Raw genomic sequence first — 17,418 nt, forward strand, 5'->3', positions numbered from 1 at the left:
TGTAAGAAACTTGATGCCAATTTTTACATGATAACATTAATGAAAACATTCAATTTTTTGATTATTAATAACTAGATAATTCTAATTAGCATTTTACATATTACTTACATGTAGCAAGACAATAATTTATGGTTCCCTTTCCATTATAAAATATATCGTCTATTACAAATATTCCTTAATAGTTTATTTACGACCAATGTTTGTCTTCCTCATTGGTAACGATTTCTTTAACTATTTCCTTCTATATTGATTGTAACCTTTTCAACGAATTAATTCATCAAAACACCATAATTTTTTTGGGACAATTTTAATGTTTTGGTATTTAATTCTTAACAGCCCATCGCCTTTTTTAATTAAAATTCGATATTTTGCAGTTTTAGGAAATTTGTAAACAAAAGACATAACACAATGAAAAAAAAACACAACAAAAACAATAAAAACAGTAAATAATAACATTTCCAACACAAGAATAAACTACAATATGGATTTCTTTTTTCCCCCTTCCTTTTGAAATATCTTAAGTGCGTCCTAGTAATTTATTTGACTTCTAAATAACTTTTATTTTTAGGATTATTATTATTTATTCTTGATATTTCGTTTTGCTACAAAAGAATACAAAGTTTGAACAACAACAGAGCATAAAAATCACTAAATGCAATGTCAACACTCCCGGTATCTTCACCTACTGGAAGATTTGATCGTCAAAGGGACTTTAATGTCGACTTGGGAAGTCCCGGAACTCCAAGACTGAACTCCTCAGGAAGTACATTGTGCAATTCAGGAGAGTATATGAAATTAACACCAGTGAAAATACTCGAGTTTGATTCTCCATTAAAGAGAGGGCTAATACGTAGCACTAGCGAACTACAACCTTCGAAATTATCATCGGTAGATGGGATGTATAAGGAGAATTTCAATGTAATTACTAAACAATTGGAAAAATTGCTGGAAGACCTTAATGTTATATATAGAAACATTGGTTATTCTAATACCGAGATATTAAACAAAGAAAAACTTATATTCAATACCCTTTCTGAATCTATAAGAAGCTTTTTTGAACAAGCAGAAAACGAAATGAATAAACTAACGGTTAACATAGAAATCGAACAGGAAATTCTAAACAGGATACTGGAAATTATAGGTGACCCAAACGGTACCAAAACCATACCCGATCTTTATATTAGAAACGCAATTCTAAATCAAAAAAGAAAAACTGTTCCACAATCACCTAAGAAACCGTTATCTCTACTGAGTAAAAAGAGTTTGCTAGAATCTGCAAGAGAATATATTTACAATATTTATCTACCAGAGTTAAAAAAGTTCCTGCGGCTGTGCCTGGGATTACAGAAGTTAACAACATCGCTGGGAATGGATTTGCAAGATATAACAGAAGAAGAGAGGATAATATTGAATAATCTAAATGAATCTGATAATTTAGAACAGATATTCGAATATTTGACTAATGACAGCCCGAAAAGCAAAATGACATTGATTTCAGAAGTAATTAAGAAAAATAAGAATGAGTTATTGAATAATCCTTGTTTAAAAGATCTCTCTCCTGGTAAATTTGAACTTATTTCAAAATTAGTGGATACTTTAAAGATTGAGTATATGTCAAGAATAGATACAGTATGTAATGAAGGACAACAACTGAGTTCCCTTTTATCTGATCTGAGACTAGATAATAAAAAAATAATACCAAAGAAAATAAGGCAGATAATTGATCATTATAATAGCAGTAACCTTTTGGTAAATTCGCTTGAGGAAACTTTTTTTGAAATCTCAAAGTCATCAATTGTCGAACTACATCTACTGAGAGAGCGATTTACTAATATTCATAAGGAGAAATCGAGTATCAAACAAACAACTTTGCTAAAATGCAAACAACTATGGAATAGGTTAAATGTTCCACAAGAAGAAATTCATGAATTTATGGAAAATAATAACGATTTATCAGAAGATTCAATTCAAAGAATACAGGAAGAGTTGCAAAGACTGGAAGAGATGAAAAAAAAATTGATTAAAAGTTTAATTGAAAATTCATACAAAAAAGTCGAATATTATTGGAATATACTTCAATATACTAGAGAAGAAAGGGAGGCCTTTAATAACAAGATTGACTACTTAAAAGCACATTCACAATCCTTAAAAGATGATGAAAATGTGTTAGAAATATGTGAAGCTGAAATTGAAGAATTAGAAGAGAAGTATAATTTGTACAAACCGATACTTGAGTTATATGAAGAATTTAAATCACTGATTAAGGACCAAGAGTTCCTAGAATCTAGTTCGAAGGACTCATCACGTCTTTTGGCTAGGAACTCACATAAGATCCTACTGAAAGAGGAAAAAACAAGGAAAAGGATAACTAGGCACTTTCCCAGAGTATTAAGATTACTGGTTGAAAAACTGCAGGAAATTGAAACCAAATTTCACAAGCCTTTTATAGTCGAAGGGAAGAATTTATTAGATATAGTGTCTGAACATGAAAAAGAGCTGCAGGCCAAATATCCAAGGAGCAGAATAAGTTCTGTTAGTAGGGGTCGTGTTACTAAAAACAATAGCCCACAGACGAATAAAAATTTGAAGCCAGTTACAGATAAAATTGCTAATACAACATTTTCAAGCGGTCGGACGATTATTAGGACTAATAAAAATACGCAGAGAACCCCATTAGGCCGCTCTACTTCAGATCTTGTTAAGTCAGCAGCTCATAGGAACAATTCATCTCTGAACAATAAAGGTCTCTCAAGCCCTAAACAATTACTACCACCAGTTTCTATTGGTACTAAGATTGGGAACAATGCAAGATTTGCGAGGAGCATTCTTGTAAGGGGCAATTCGTCTCCAATTGAGTCGAATAGTTTCCAAAGAGCAGAGTTAAAACCACGACAATTGTTTCCTACATCATTAAATAAACTGAATACTGGAACTTCAAAAATTCCAAGTTTTAGGGATCGATCTAAATTAACCGACATTCAAGCAAATAAGGAAAATTTCCATATGTTTTCAAAAGAGTCTGAAGAGCCAGTTAACTTCAGCTATAAAATTGGTAGTCCATATAATGAACCCTCAAGAAGTATATATAAGTTGTCTATGTCACCTGAAGGAAAACCGAAATTAGATGTTGAACAAAGGCTTTTCGACTATGGACTAGAAGACACTAGTCTGATGGAGGACTAATATTAGACTTTAGTGCATTTGATAATTGGCAGCTGGTATGCCAATGACAAACACTATCAAAAGACTCATTAAGTAGTAATCTTCATTGTGATATCATTTCTTTTCTATTCTTCGAAAGGAATTGTAATAATAACAGGAAGCAACTTTCAAATTTATGAATTTTGCTTCATATATAAGGCATAGTAAAAATTAATAGCATAAAAATTGTAATATTACATCTAGAAACATGAAACATATATACATATATTTATTCAGCAAAACTGAGAAGAGAAAAAGCGACAAAAAAGAAGTTAGAGATAGAACTATATTACCATTTTCACCATTTTTTTAGTTCCTGTCCTTCAGGTAGAGCTGTTTCTACTTTGCCGTTTCCAACCTCTTCCCAATTGGTATTTAAGGTAGTTCCGTTACTTTCTATAAATGATTTCATCATTGCTCGCCTCGTATCAGGGTCCGCATCGGCATATAGTTGTTGGAAGAAAGCATCTGCAGATCCACTATTCTCTTCTTCTTCGTCATCATCTAAATCTATCTTTGACCAATCTATATGTTTCTTTGAGGATGTTGGATAAGCCATGGGTTTCGTATCTATTGACAGCGAAGGGTCAACCGGTGTAGGTACATTTATGGGCGCTTTAGAGTCATATTCTAGAGTCTTCCACTTAGAGTTGACCTCTTTCTTTAAAGCTACCTCAAACTTCTTTGTCATGATATTAACTATGACGTCACTGGGGTCGACTCTTTGAGCAAGCTTTAATTCGAATTGAAACTCAGAACCGGTAGCTTTGACGGGATATGAAATCGATAGTGTCTGGTGATCTGGGATAGATATATTTACTGAATTTTTATCCTGAGGTAGATTAACAGTAAAGAAAGAAATAGTGATTTTGTCATTAGATTGGTACCAATCGGTCCGCAACTTTTCCGAGTCATCATTTTTAGCAGTTTGGTCAGAAGTTTTAATCGGCACACTTTCGGTAATCTTTTTTTCCGGAACTGTCTCGTCATTATCCACTTTTGAAGTTTCTGAGTTCGTCTTATCTTGCTTAGAGGCCAGACGCGCTAGTTTCTTATTCAACTTGTCCTCCCATAACCCTAAAAATGGGTCCTCATATCCATATTTTTTTGCCCTGTCCAAGTACCTCTCGGCCACCTTGTAGTATTTTAGGTTGAATTGAAGCACAAAAGACCTGAAATAAACCCAACCGATCTTCTTACGGTCACCACGCTGCAGGGCTACATCCTCAGCAGCTGCCAAACAGCTCTGGGCCTCATCCATCGTCGCCACGGTATGCCACTCTTTATCACTGAAATACAGCTTCTCCAACGCATGACCCTTGTATACCAATGCCGTAAGGTTCTCCGGTGTCTCCTTCAAGATCTTATCGTACAACCCCAGGGCCCCAATCGGATTCTCTTCATCATACAAAGTAGTATATGCAACTTTCAAGTCCTTATCAACTGGCATTATTCTTTAATAAAAAAGTAAACCCTTTTTTACTATTTTTTTTTGTAAGAACCAATCTCCAATTGGAACACAATACCAATAAACAAGAGTACGTTGTGGATAGACATATACTAGGAGACAAATAATATTTAAAAAACCACTAATATATGCACTTAACCTTCAAAAAGGCTCTGCATTTGAGCCCATCGCGATCCAAGCACTACATACGATGAACACGCGAATGAAACCGTATATACGTATACACCACGTGAGTAGCATATAACACGAGTAACACGAGTAACACGTGATTAATAGTTAGATTATAAGAAACAACCGTAGCGTGATATTATATTCAAAAGTATCTCGGCTTGTACGGGGATTATTCTGCTCTTTTTGAATGATCCATAAGTAAGAAAACGTTACCCTCCCCTACCAAATTACACACGGCGCCTTCATGCGGGTAAGGGTTTTCCACCACTTTATCAAAGGGTTAGGGGGGGGGAAGCTGGGAAAGTGGAAGAGGTTCAGCTTAAAAGCGGGTACTGCCCTTTCTAATTTAAGATCTGTTTGAAAGATCGGGATATATTTTGAGAGGGATATAGGGCAATTGACAGGAATAATACAATACTATATACTATACTATACATTACAATTACAATCAAATACAATACAATACAATATATTACAATATAAGGCAAAGACCAGGCAAGAACGCTAAAGGAAAGGGAGGAAGCTTTTATTTTTTAATAGTAAATAAAATAGAAAGAAAAAAGAAATGGATATTAGAGTGGATACAGAAAGGTCGAGATCTAATGAGTCCTTTAACTCGACTGAGACTCCTGTGACGAGTACTGGTACAGTGGCGGGAACAGAAGGAGCAGGAATAGCAGGGATATCAGGGACACAAGGGACACCAGGGACACCAGGAGCAGCCACGATGGGGGCCAGGACGTCTCCTTTGCAAGTTACGAATGCTGTTGGAGCAACTAAATCTATTATGAATGTGAGTGGTACGTCAGGCGCTGTGGTTAGCAACACTCCCGAGCCGGGTTTGAAGAGGATTCCTACTGTTACGTTTAGTGATTCAAAGTTTAAGGAGAAGGAAGGCGTTGAAGAGAGAAAAGGTGGTAGTACTGGGCCTACAAACGTTGTTACTGAGGAAAAGACGTTACCGCAGATCATACAGGAGAAGATGGCAGAAGCTCATGAGAGCACTCCGCTGCCGGTACAGGAAGAGCATCCGCACTTCATAGTAGATGATATGCTCCATAGTCCTAAAGTGAGATCCAGGACTAACAGTTTAAGTCCAAAGAATCCTGTTGAGGCTGGTTTATTCGTGAACTCAGTGACAGCGGGTCAGAAGACGACACCAGGGATAAATACAACTACTACAATTGATAATAATATCGACCCTGTGTTATCTAGCCCTATAGCTACAACTCCAACGGTGACATTAAACGGCAATAATATGGGTGCTGCAGATACGCCCGACCAAGCTGTTGGGAATACCCCTGAACAACCATTGCTAGAATCTGTTCTAGAAGAAGGTAATATTGTAGGTGATGTACCAAAACGTGAAAATGCCAAGAACCTGGATCCAAGGTTGCCTCAGGATGATGGTAAATTGCACGTCTTATTTGGGGCAACGGGTTCCATGGGGGTCTACAAGATTAAACCTATGATGAAGAAATTAGAAGACATTTATGGTAAAGACAAGGTAAGCATCCAAGTCGTATTAACGAAAAGTGCAGAGAGGTTTTTCAATAAGAAGTTTTTGAAGAAGACCAAACCAGTTGCTGAGAGAACCGAAACGCAGATCAATATCCCTGGTGGTACTTTGACGGAGAGTTGTGATCCTGTGACACCGTCATTGTCTGCTACTAGTAATACTCCAACCAATAATAAAACCGACAGCAATGGCAGTAATGCTTCATCTACACCGCTGAACAAGACAAATAATGTGAATAACAACTACATCAGACATAACCTCGGTGATAAACCATCTGCAGTAAATCCAATACATTTCGAATGGCCTGCCAACATTCAAGTATGGACAGACCAGGATGAGTGGGATGCCTGGAAACAAAGAAGTGATCCGGTACTTCATATAGAGTTGAGAAGATGGGCAGATATCCTAGTCGTAGCGCCACTGACCGCCAACACCTTATCTAAGATAGCATTGGGCCTCTGTGACAACTTGTTAACATGTGTCATCAGAGCCTGGAATCCCAACTTCCCAATATTCCTAGCTCCTTCTATGGTAAGTAGCACTTTCAATTCCGTCATGACAAAGAAACAATTCCAACTGATAAAAGAAGAGATGCCGTGGATTACAGTGTTCAAACCTTCAGAAAAGGTCATGGGCATTAATGGTGATATAGGATTGGGAGGTATGATGGATCCAAATGAAATAGTAGACAAGGTCGTTATGCAACTGGGCGGGTACCCAGAAGAAGAAGATGAAGGAGAAGAAGACGAGGAAGACGAGGAAGAAGACGGTGATCAAAATAAAGAAGATGATGAAGACGAAGACGAAGACGAAGACGAAGACGAAGATGAAGATGAAGATGAAGATGAAGATGAGGATGAAGATGAAGAACAAGAGGATGAAGACAGTAAGTAAGATATAGATATTCAATAAGTTTTTTTTTTGTTTTTTTTTTTTTTTTTTTTGTGTAGTGTTTTCTTTAAAAAAAACCTGGCTAAACCTCTCACAGTTTTTTATTTATTTACTTATTGATGCGAAACGATATTTTATTGAGTGAGGGTTATGAATTTTTAACTAAGTTGTGTAGGTTTTTATTTTTGTTTTTGTTTTTTTTGCGATTTTTTTTTTTCCTTTATTAAAAATCGGTAAACCTAAGGGGTAGAGAAAGAGTAGAGTAACCCTCAAACTAAATCCCTCTTCAGTATCCACAATCTACAGATTTTCCCACCCCCCCACTTTCCCAAACTGCTTTCAATATTTTTTTTTTGGTTTTTTATCTTTTAATCGGTTCTTTATCTTTTCTTTGAATTGCTTTTTTTTTTCCCAGCTGCTTTGGCTTCACTGAAAGGTTTGGAGGATTTGAGTGAGGTGGCGATAATCCCTTCTTTCTTCTTTTCTGTATAATTCTTGATGGGGATCCAGTTTTTAACTTCCTTTTTTTATCAAAGTAGCACCAATGACTATTAACTTGACCTTCCTTGTTTCTTGCTTCTTTTTTTGTTCTTTTTTGGATTTAGTTTGATCCAAAGGGAGAAATTTTCTTTATTTGCCACTTGAGGTGGCGAAGTAACCTATTTTGACTAAACCAGGAGGGTTTCAGTTTTTACTTCAACTACTACATATATAAATACGATATTTCTTGTCTTAAATACTCCTTGAAATTAACAAAATAACAGCAAAACATAAACACTTAAAACAATTTAAACTATAACTATTAAAAAATTCCATAACTAGAATAAAAAATTAGAATAAAATAAAATATTAAAACAATATAATATACAAATATAATAGTAAGCAAATTTAAAAATGACAAACGCTAATACTATGTATAATACTAAAGAGGAGGATATTAGAGTGGAGGAAGATAAGAAGAGTGTCGAGAAGGTGGAAGGTATTTTAAATGGTGACAGGGAGGATTCTAGCCAAGTGGGCACACCGGTACTTCTGAGACAGCTCTCTACAAACTCACTTAGAATATCGGGGTCCATCTCACCTGTACCATCTATCTCTAGCCAGAACAGCAGTGCCAGTGCTGTTAATGCATCTACATCTACCAAAGTGAGCAAGAAGAGTTCAGGTTTGAAGAAGAAGAAGAAGAAGAAGAACCAATGTTATCACGATAAGTGTTCTAGCACGGCCTCTAAGTTTATCGGAGACTGTAACTTCTGTAAGGGTCATTTCTGCTCAAGGCACAGGTTAATGGAAAACCATGCATGTTCGGGACTAACATCATGCAAGGAACAGATGCACCAGAGAAATGCAGACAAATTGGAGTCAGAACAGACACATGCCCAAAAAATACGAATTTAATAAAATTAAAATAAAAAATAAAAATAAATTAGCAAGAGCTGTTTAAAACAATAGTGAGGTAGTTTTTGTTTTTGATTCTGTTTTACTTATCAACGTATCACCTTGTCAAGGGGGTATGAACAAAGCACAATCTTATCGGATAGATTACCTGAAATCATTTTCATTTACTACAAAACAACAAAAACAACAAATAGGCCTGGCGCTTCTTAACTTACTGAATTTCTTCTCTTCTATCATACATCAACCAATTAGCAAAACCTTATTTTATCAATTTTTTATCTAAGAATCCTTTTTTTTTTTTACCCGTTTCTTTTTTTGTTCTAAAATAAAGAAAATACTCATATGATATATACCTTTTAGTTCGCAAGCATCGTTTTTTTAATTAATACCATAATATTCCTTAAAAACATCAATTTCTAGTCTTACTATATATTAATTATTAAACCAAATGACGTAACGTTTGCAGCGATCGTCGCTTCCACTTTTGTATTTTCTTTCTTTTTTTTAATCCTGCTTGGAGTTTTTCCGGTACTGCGACATGTTCTGTGCCTCGTACATCTTTCCATTGTTCTAATTTTCCGAGTGCAGGGGTTTCTGTGCGATCTATACGTAACTGAAAAAATTTTCCTTCGAGACAGCTTTGAATGAAAAAAAAAAAAAATTTTTTTATTTTTATTTGTTATTCGATGCGATGAGCTCGATGCCCATTGTCTTTTAAATATTGGTTTCTTTTTTCCCCATTGTTCATTGATTAACTTCCTTTGATAAAAATATAAAATAAAGTTTTATTTTATACCTGTATTTGAATTAGTAAGTTTATTATTACATTAAACTAGATACAGAAAAATATCAACACAAAACAAGAAACAAAATAGAAAAAATGGCTAAGAGACCTCTAGGTTTGGGTAAACAAAAGAAGGACAAGAGAGTTAAGACTGAGTCTCCAGAAAGTTCGAAGGAGAACACTCCAGTTGCCAGTCAAATTGAGGTTGAATTAGACGAAGGTGTCGATGCTGACAATGAGATTGTTCAATTGAAGGGTCTATGGGAAACATACTTCAATTCTGATAGAGATGGTGAGTATGTGCTAAACGGTGTCGTTCACGAATGTGACCGTATGCTACGTGACGCTGACAAAACTGGTAAGATCAAGGAGTTGGGCGATGTGTTCCATGCTGTCTACGCTCTAGCTCTATCCGAGTTGACCATTTTCAAAGCTGGTGAAGAGGCCGACGAGAAGAAGAGAAAAGCTGAAATTTCTGAATTCTTTAACAACGCTTTGGAGAGATGTCAATTAGGTGAAGCTGAGAGTGGCAAGTCTCCATTGCTAGACTTGGTCAAGGCTAAGATTGTTATACAGAGAATTCCATTGGAGTATTTGTCTAACTTGAAGGTCGACAGTAAGTCTGACCTTAAGTTGAACGCTCTAGTCGAGAGCGCCAAGAAGGACTTTAACGTATGTAATAAGGACTTTAACTTGTCATATGAAGTCCTTGAGATGTTCGATGACTTGTTGGATATTATTGAGAACTTCGGTCATGAGGAAGAAATTGCTGAAGGTCTAGATAGTGATGACGAAGATGACTTGGAGCCTGTTACCCTAGATAAGAAGCACCCTGTCTACGAACTACAACAACACTTGGCCACTAACTACCAATGGCTAAAGGACCAATTGATCAATCTACTACAGGCTTTGTCCAAGGACGATAACAGCAAGCTGTACCACTTGACCGCCAAGAAGATCGGTGAACTATGTCTAAAGGACTCTGAGGAACCAACAAGAACATACTTGGAACTACAGTATGGTGACGACGAGAAGACTGCCGACTCCAAGGACTCTAAGGCCGCCCAAGAGTCTGCTTTGAAGTACACCAAACAAGCCATCGAGTACTTGGAAAAGGCCAAGTTGAAGGACGAACCAGATACCTGGGCCCAATTGGCCGAGGCTTACATCGACCTAGGTAACTTGTACGACAACGAGTCCAAGGACCAAGAATCTGCCTACACTACTGCCGAAGATCTACTGTCCAAGGCCAACACCGCAGCTCACGGAAAGTACCAAGACATCCTTGACAACTTGAAGAACTAGTTAGGTAGTTTTTTTCCCTTACTTCCTTTTACTTATTATATTTATACTACATATAACAATAACAACAAATAAAACTATTAACAACTACTTATTACAATAGTAGAAGTCTCTTAACCACCACCATTAGTTTATCCCACGGAATCACAATGCCGTATAGTGCGGTTTTTTTTGCTTTTTTTGTTTTTTGTTGCTCTTTTCTTGTTCTTGTATACTGTTACCCTGATGTATCGGACCGGATCATCTCACCAAATTTTTTCCGTCAAAAAACTCCACGGAATCCCCTTTTTATTTTTTTATAATTTTTTTACACTTCAGCATGTTTTTGCCGTTGCCGTTCTGGTCAGAGATCCCCGTACCAAGGATTTTGCTCTAAAGAATATTTGAAGCATTCCTTCCCCCCGATAAAAGTTGTTAAAGAAAGTATAGAATCTCAATAAGAAGAAAAAAAAGAAATGACTTTGATAGAATCTCTAATACTCATGATCATCATACACACACTCTCTGCTAGCTGTTCTTCGAACGAGAATCAAAAGGGTCCCTATTTTATTTTATGTGTCTTTCGAGCATCTGGACTTCTTTTTCTTTCTTTCTTTTTTTTAATTTCAATTTAGACACTAACATGTCCAAATTAGGCAATAATGGGATCTTTGTTGATTTTTTGTTGTGTTGAAAGCACTTCCCACCCCACACCTTGTTCTGTGTGTTCTGTGGCTATTGTGTAATCCCTATATTATATTAAAATTGTCCTCATCCCCTTCCTCGGCCCATAGTAAACATAATCAAACACCCTATCGAAGGCTCTACTGAACTATGTGACGTATTTTTAAGTTTTCTGCACCTTTCTCTAACTCCCGCGTTGTTTAATTATGTTATGTAATAGAAGTACTAAAAAGCTCAATTAGTATGAAGAATTTTTTTCTATTGTTGATTGTCTTCTTATATATAATATACCCCTCATATGAATATAAAATTAAATTAAAGTAAAGTAAAGATTTAAAACTTAAACTTAAACTCTTAGATCTCTTTTCACACTTTTTTTTCTCTTTTCCTTATTGTATTTACATAATTAGCAATACACTAATACACAAAATAAATAAAAAAAAACTATAATGTGGCTACCAGCTAATGACACTATTGTTGGGAAGTTCCAATATGACTATTCCTCATATTATTCAGGGATGGTGCCTAAATTACGTTTTAACGGTGCTATGATAGCCATCTGGAGTCTCTTACTCATCGCACAGATCATACAGCTGTATTGGAGGCAGTGGTGGTTTAGTGTTGCGTTTATCTGTGCCTCTATCCTCGAGGTTCTAGGTTATATAGGTAGAACCAAATCGCATTTCGATGTGTACAATATCGATATGTTTCTTCTTCAAATAATCTGTCTGACAATTGCACCCGTGTTTACCATGGGTGGTGTGTATTACCAACTCGCGAAACTTATAGAAGTATACGGCCATCGTTTCTCTTTGCTGCCTTCCCCAATGGCGTACTCTTACATCTTCATATTCTCAGATATCGTCTCCTTGGCGATCCAGGCTGCCGGTGGTGGTACTTCCGGTGTCGCTGTGAGAAACTACGAGTCCACAAGGAAAGGTGACCACATCTTCGAAGCAGGTCTTGGGATTCAGGTCGGTTCTATGGCAATTTTCCTAGGATTCTGGTTGCATTTCTTATACTCGATATATATTAAAGTGAGACTCGAATATACTGGCGAGAAGAGATTCAAATGGTCTATGTGGAAGATCTCTCAGGCCGAGTTAGACACACATTACCGTGCCAAATATTCTGACCTGAGATTGAACCATAAACCAACTTTCTTATTCCATTACTTCAACTTGGCAATTACCGCTGTAGTACTTCTAGTTTTGACACGTTGTTGCTACCGTTTGGCAGAATTACATGAAGGTTGGAGAGGTTACCTGATCACTCACGAATGGTATTTCATTATTCTAGACTCCCTGATGATCACATTGGCTACACTTATATTGACTGTTTTTCATCCTGGTTTTGTATTTAATGGTAGGAACACTTCCATACCTATTACGCATGGACGTGTTGACCCAGAAACATTGGAAAACCACAGCCTGGAAGCCAACTCAGATGCCGAAATGAGCTCAGAGAAGGTATCAGACGATCAGCTGGAAAATAGCTCAGAAGAACACAGTGACGAAGCTGCAAAGGCTCCTTTCTATAAGTCGAAACCTAAGATACCCAAAATGAAAATGAACTCAATCAAAATATCCAATCCCTTTAAATAGGTGTATCAAAAAAATTAAGCTGCTTTTTCAATTCTAATTTTATTTTGATAATTTCTTTTCAAATAAGGAGCATAGTGTACAATTGAATAATTAGTCTGTACTCAATTTGCTGGAAAAAAAATTGGAATTTTGCATAAATTTGTCTTTTCGTTTGTGTACCCTTTAATTCCTGGGTATTAAAATACTACAATTATTTCTGAACTATTTTCGTGCTTTCAAATTCAAAAAATTCTAATAATACCTGTTCTCTATTGCAAATCAACCGAAGAGTAACTTATTGGATAACCATTATTTTATTCTGTTGTAATTTATATTTTACATTTTGTTTTATTTTTTCAATCTATTCTTAATTGCAATCAGATACTACGTGAATTTTTTTTACTTTGAACTTTTTTTTTTTAAATTTCACTAATTTAATTAATTGCTAGACGGACTATATTCCACTATACTTTAATGAACAACATGAGAAAGTATATATTTATTTTGTGTATTAACCTATTTTATTGTTAGCTAGTAATATATAATAACGTTTAACATTAAAAGATCAGATTTTAAGTTGCAAATAAAAACTGAACTAGATGATTATCTTCTATGAAAGACAACTACTTCAATATTTCTTTGATTACAAATAAAAATACTATAGGCCGACTTCAAATATTATGCGGTTGGTACATGATACACAACGTAGATCATGTGACTAGTGAAAAATTGCCGAGGTTGAAAAAAAAAAAATATTAAAACTTTCCCAGCGATGCCCAAATATACTATTTAGACTTATATAGATATTAGCGGTATATCTATTCGTAGGCTACTTACTTGTCTTCAAAACTTGACAATTAAAGTAACTTAAGTAACAATGGGTGTTCCAAGTTTCTTTAGATGGCTATCTAGGAAGTACCCTAAAATTATATCGCCAGTGTTGGAAGAGCAGCAGCAAATGGTTGATGGTGTTGCGCTACCTATAGACTATGCTGGACCAAATCCTAATGGTGAGTTAGACAATTTATATCTGGATATGAATGGTATTGTACATCCATGTTCCCATCCAGAGAACAAACCTCCGCCGGAGACAGAGGATGATATGTTATTAGCTGTTTTTGAATATACGAATAGAGTTCTGAATATGGCTAGGCCCAGAAAGGTGCTAATGATTGCTGTGGATGGTGTCGCTCCTCGTGCAAAAATGAATCAACAGAGATCTCGTAGATTCAGAAGCGCTAGGGATGCCGAAATTGAAAACAATGCTAGAGAAGAAATTTTACGTCAGAAGGAAATGCTTGGTCAAGTAATAGATGAGTCTGTTAAAAATAAGAAAACTTGGGATTCAAATGCTATTACACCAGGTACTCCATTTATGGATAAACTAGCTGTAGCATTACGTTATTGGACAGCATTTAAATTGGCTACTGATCCCGGTTGGAAAAACTTACAAGTCATCATCAGTGATGCAACAGTCCCAGGTGAAGGTGAACATAAAATTATGAACTTCATCAGGTCACAGAGAGCTGATCCTGAATATAACCCTAATACGACACATTGTATCTATGGTTTAGATGCAGATTTGATCTTTTTAGGTCTTGCAACACATGAACCTCATTTTAAAATTCTAAGAGAAGATGTCTTTGCTCAAGATAATAGAAAGAGAAACAATTTGAAGGATACAATAAATATGACTGAAGAAGAAAAAAATCTTATTAGGCAACAGGATTCTGAGAAACCCTTCTTATGGTTGCATATTAACGTATTGAGAGAGTACTTATCGGCTGAATTATGGACTCCTAAACTGCCCTTTGCATTTGACCTAGAAAGAGCCATTGATGATTGGGTTTTTATGTGTTTTTTCTGTGGTAACGATTTCTTACCCCATTTGCCATCTCTTGATGTGAGAGAAAATAGTATAGATATTTTATTGGATATCTGGAAAACCGTTTTACCAAGATTGAAGACATATATGACTTGTGATGGTAATCTAAACTTAGACTCAGTGGAATTAGTGTTGCAAGAACTTGGTGCTAGGGAGGCTGATATATTTAAAACTAGGCATATTCAAGAAGTTAGAAGAAAAGAGGCTAATGAGCGGAGAAAACAACAAAAGCAACAAAATGTTTCTACTGGTCAGGATAGACATCCAACACAGTTTAACGAACAACTTCAGATGTATGATACAAATGGGGAGTTGGCAAAAGGAACATGGAATTTAACTACAAGCGATATGGTCAGGTTAAAGAAAGAACTTATGCTAGCTAATGAGGGGAATAAAGAAGCAGTTGAAATTATAAGAGCTCAAAGTGAAAAGAATGATGAGATTATGTCTGAAATAAAAAGCAATATAACTAATGATGATTTCAAGGGAGCAAATAGTAACTATACTGCAGCAGAACTTCTAAAAAAGAAATTAAATGCCAGAAAACGTGAGCTTGAAAAGGAAGAAACCGCTAAAAATGAAAGAGAAGCTAAACAACAAAAAATAGAAAAAGAAGAGAGTAGAGATGACAATCTCCAGGAAGAAATTGAGGCCGAGGTTATAGCAGAGGTTGATGATGAAACTACTTCTGATGATAAATATACAGAACCTACGCCTGCTACAACTGAACAAGTTCCAATAGTTAGTAATGGTGGTATTACGAGTGGTGTTATCGATACTGATGAAGCTGTCAAACTATATGAACCAGGATACCATGACAGATATTATATCGAGAAATTCCATATACAATCTTATGAAATTGATGCGCTTCGTAAGGATATGGTAAAGTGCTATATCGAAGGTGTTTCTTGGGTTTTGAGATACTACTACCAAGGTTGTGCTTCTTGGACTTGGTACTATCCGTATCACTATGCTCCTTTTGGGGTAGATTTCACTGATATTGGTAAACTCCACATAGAGTTTGATCTAGGTGAACCTTTTCTTCCTTACGAACAACTTATGAGTGTTTTACCTGCAGCCTCTGGCCATACGCTCCCTGAGGTATTCAGACCGTTGATGAGCGATGAAGACTCTGAAATAATTGATTTCTATCCTACTGAATTTCCAATTGATATGAACGGTAAGAAAATGTCCTGGCAAGGTATTTCACTGTTACCATTCATCGATGAAAAAAGGTTACTTAAAGCCGTTAGAAATCAATACCAATACTTGACAGAAGATGAGCGCAGACGTAATTCCCGTAATGAACCTGTTTTACTAATTAGTAATAAGAACCCTAACTATGAAAAGTTTTGCAAGAAACTATACAAAAAAGAACATCCCGCTGATTACAGTATTGTTTTTCATCACTTTAAGAGTAGTTTAGCAGGAATAGCGGCACAAGATGTTGAGGGGTTCAAGCTTAATGGTAAGCTACAATGTCCAATACAAAGTGGCTCTTTGCCTGAATTATCAACTAATTTATTCCTGAAGGTTAAATATACATTCTTGCCATTACCATCTCCAAATAAGTCTTTAATTCTGAATGGATTTATACCATCAGAGCCAATGCTCTCACAATATGACTTTGACTCTATCATCTACAAATATGGTTCGAGAGGTTACCAAAGAAATCAAAATTCTAGAAATTTTGGAAATGAAATGCAGCAGAATAAAGTTCCAGTGGGACCTAGTGGCTCTACCCAATATAAACCTCGTATTGGAGGCTATAGATCATTCTTTTATTTTGGTCAAATGAACCAACAGATGAAGCAACACAACCAACAGGTATATCAACAGACACAAGCTCCTAGTCATGATCAATATAGGCATGGTGGTTATAATAACCATCAAACAAGACAAGGTGGCTACAACAATAATGGTAGAGGTGGTTACGGAAACAATTCGAAATTTCACAATGACCGCAATGGACCAAACAGATTCGTACCTTCTCAACGTGACAATGACAATAGGTATAACAATGCCCGTGGAGGCCATCACCAGCCTTATTCAGGACCTAGTAGGTACAATAAATAAAAAGAATAGAAGAATTATATAAATAATTTTAATTCCATATTTTGTTTATCAATTATTTGGAAAATATAATATAAAACATATCAATCTTCTAATTCCCAATAAAATATCACTCGGTACATGTTGTTACCTAAGCTTGAGAAAGTAAACAACGAGAAAACAATCCGATGTAGTGTAACGGCTATCACATCACGCTCTCACCGTGGAAACCGGGGTTCGACTCCCCGCTTCGGAGTATTATTTTTTATTTTTTTTGACCATAGCTGCTACAGCTGTATCATATCTATATAATAATACTCTCTGCAGTGAAAGTAACCAAAGGCCCACTTTACTTTATTATAACAATAAATATGAAAAATAATTTTTGTCATATTCTCATATGATGGTTAGTTTGATAGAGAGAAACGCAAATGTATTTGTTTGACTATAGGAATAGAAAAAAAAGATTATTACTCCGAAGCGGGGAGTCGAACCCCGGTT

At 35.9% G+C, this 17,418-nt stretch overlaps 7 protein-coding genes across 7 annotated transcripts; 6 read left to right on the plus strand and 1 right to left on the minus strand.

Annotated features, from left to right (window-relative positions):
- Positions 1–657: 657 nt before the first annotated feature.
- ASE1 (Ase1p) lies at positions 658–3,183 on the plus strand (the record flags this gene model as incomplete). Its single annotated transcript, XM_071053822.1, has 1 exon — positions 658–3,183. The coding sequence occupies one exon, from the start codon at positions 658–660 to the stop codon at positions 3,181–3,183; it is 2,526 nt and encodes an 841-aa protein (XP_070910234.1).
- A 316-nt stretch (positions 3,184–3,499) lies between these two features.
- Positions 3,500–4,651, minus strand: SGT1 (co-chaperone SGT1; the record flags this gene model as incomplete). Its single annotated transcript, XM_071053823.1, has 1 exon — positions 3,500–4,651. The coding sequence occupies one exon, from the start codon at positions 4,649–4,651 to the stop codon at positions 3,500–3,502; it is 1,152 nt and encodes a 383-aa protein (XP_070910235.1).
- Positions 4,652–5,405: 754 nt separating this feature from the next.
- Positions 5,406–7,253, plus strand: RNJ42_03660 (Phosphopantothenoylcysteine decarboxylase subunit SIS2; the record flags this gene model as incomplete). The annotated part of the gene is made up of 1 exon (XM_071053824.1): positions 5,406–7,253. The coding sequence occupies one exon, from the start codon at positions 5,406–5,408 to the stop codon at positions 7,251–7,253; it is 1,848 nt and encodes a 615-aa protein (XP_070910236.1).
- Positions 7,254–8,144: 891 nt separating this feature from the next.
- Positions 8,145–8,648, plus strand: TMC1 (Tmc1p; the record flags this gene model as incomplete). Its single annotated transcript, XM_071053825.1, has 1 exon — positions 8,145–8,648. One exon carries the CDS (start codon positions 8,145–8,147, stop codon positions 8,646–8,648), a length of 504 nt encoding a protein of 167 aa, XP_070910237.1.
- An 880-nt stretch (positions 8,649–9,528) lies between these two features.
- ETT1 (Ett1p) lies at positions 9,529–10,737 on the plus strand (the record flags this gene model as incomplete). The annotated part of the gene is made up of 1 exon (XM_071053826.1): positions 9,529–10,737. One exon carries the CDS (start codon positions 9,529–9,531, stop codon positions 10,735–10,737), a length of 1,209 nt encoding a protein of 402 aa, XP_070910238.1.
- Positions 10,738–11,846: 1,109 nt separating this feature from the next.
- Positions 11,847–13,001, plus strand: RSB1 (phospholipid-translocating ATPase RSB1; the record flags this gene model as incomplete). The annotated part of the gene is made up of 1 exon (XM_071053827.1): positions 11,847–13,001. One exon carries the CDS (start codon positions 11,847–11,849, stop codon positions 12,999–13,001), a length of 1,155 nt encoding a protein of 384 aa, XP_070910239.1.
- An 856-nt stretch (positions 13,002–13,857) lies between these two features.
- Positions 13,858–16,941, plus strand: RAT1 (ssRNA exonuclease RAT1; the record flags this gene model as incomplete). Its single annotated transcript, XM_071053828.1, has 1 exon — positions 13,858–16,941. One exon carries the CDS (start codon positions 13,858–13,860, stop codon positions 16,939–16,941), a length of 3,084 nt encoding a protein of 1,027 aa, XP_070910240.1.
- Positions 16,942–17,418: the final 477 nt, after the last annotated feature.

The sequence above is a fragment of the Nakaseomyces bracarensis genome (assembly GCF_045282275.1).
Source record: "Nakaseomyces bracarensis strain CBM3 chromosome Unknown Scaff12_0, whole genome shotgun sequence".
NCBI lineage: Eukaryota > Fungi > Ascomycota > Saccharomycetes > Saccharomycetales > Saccharomycetaceae > Nakaseomyces > Nakaseomyces bracarensis.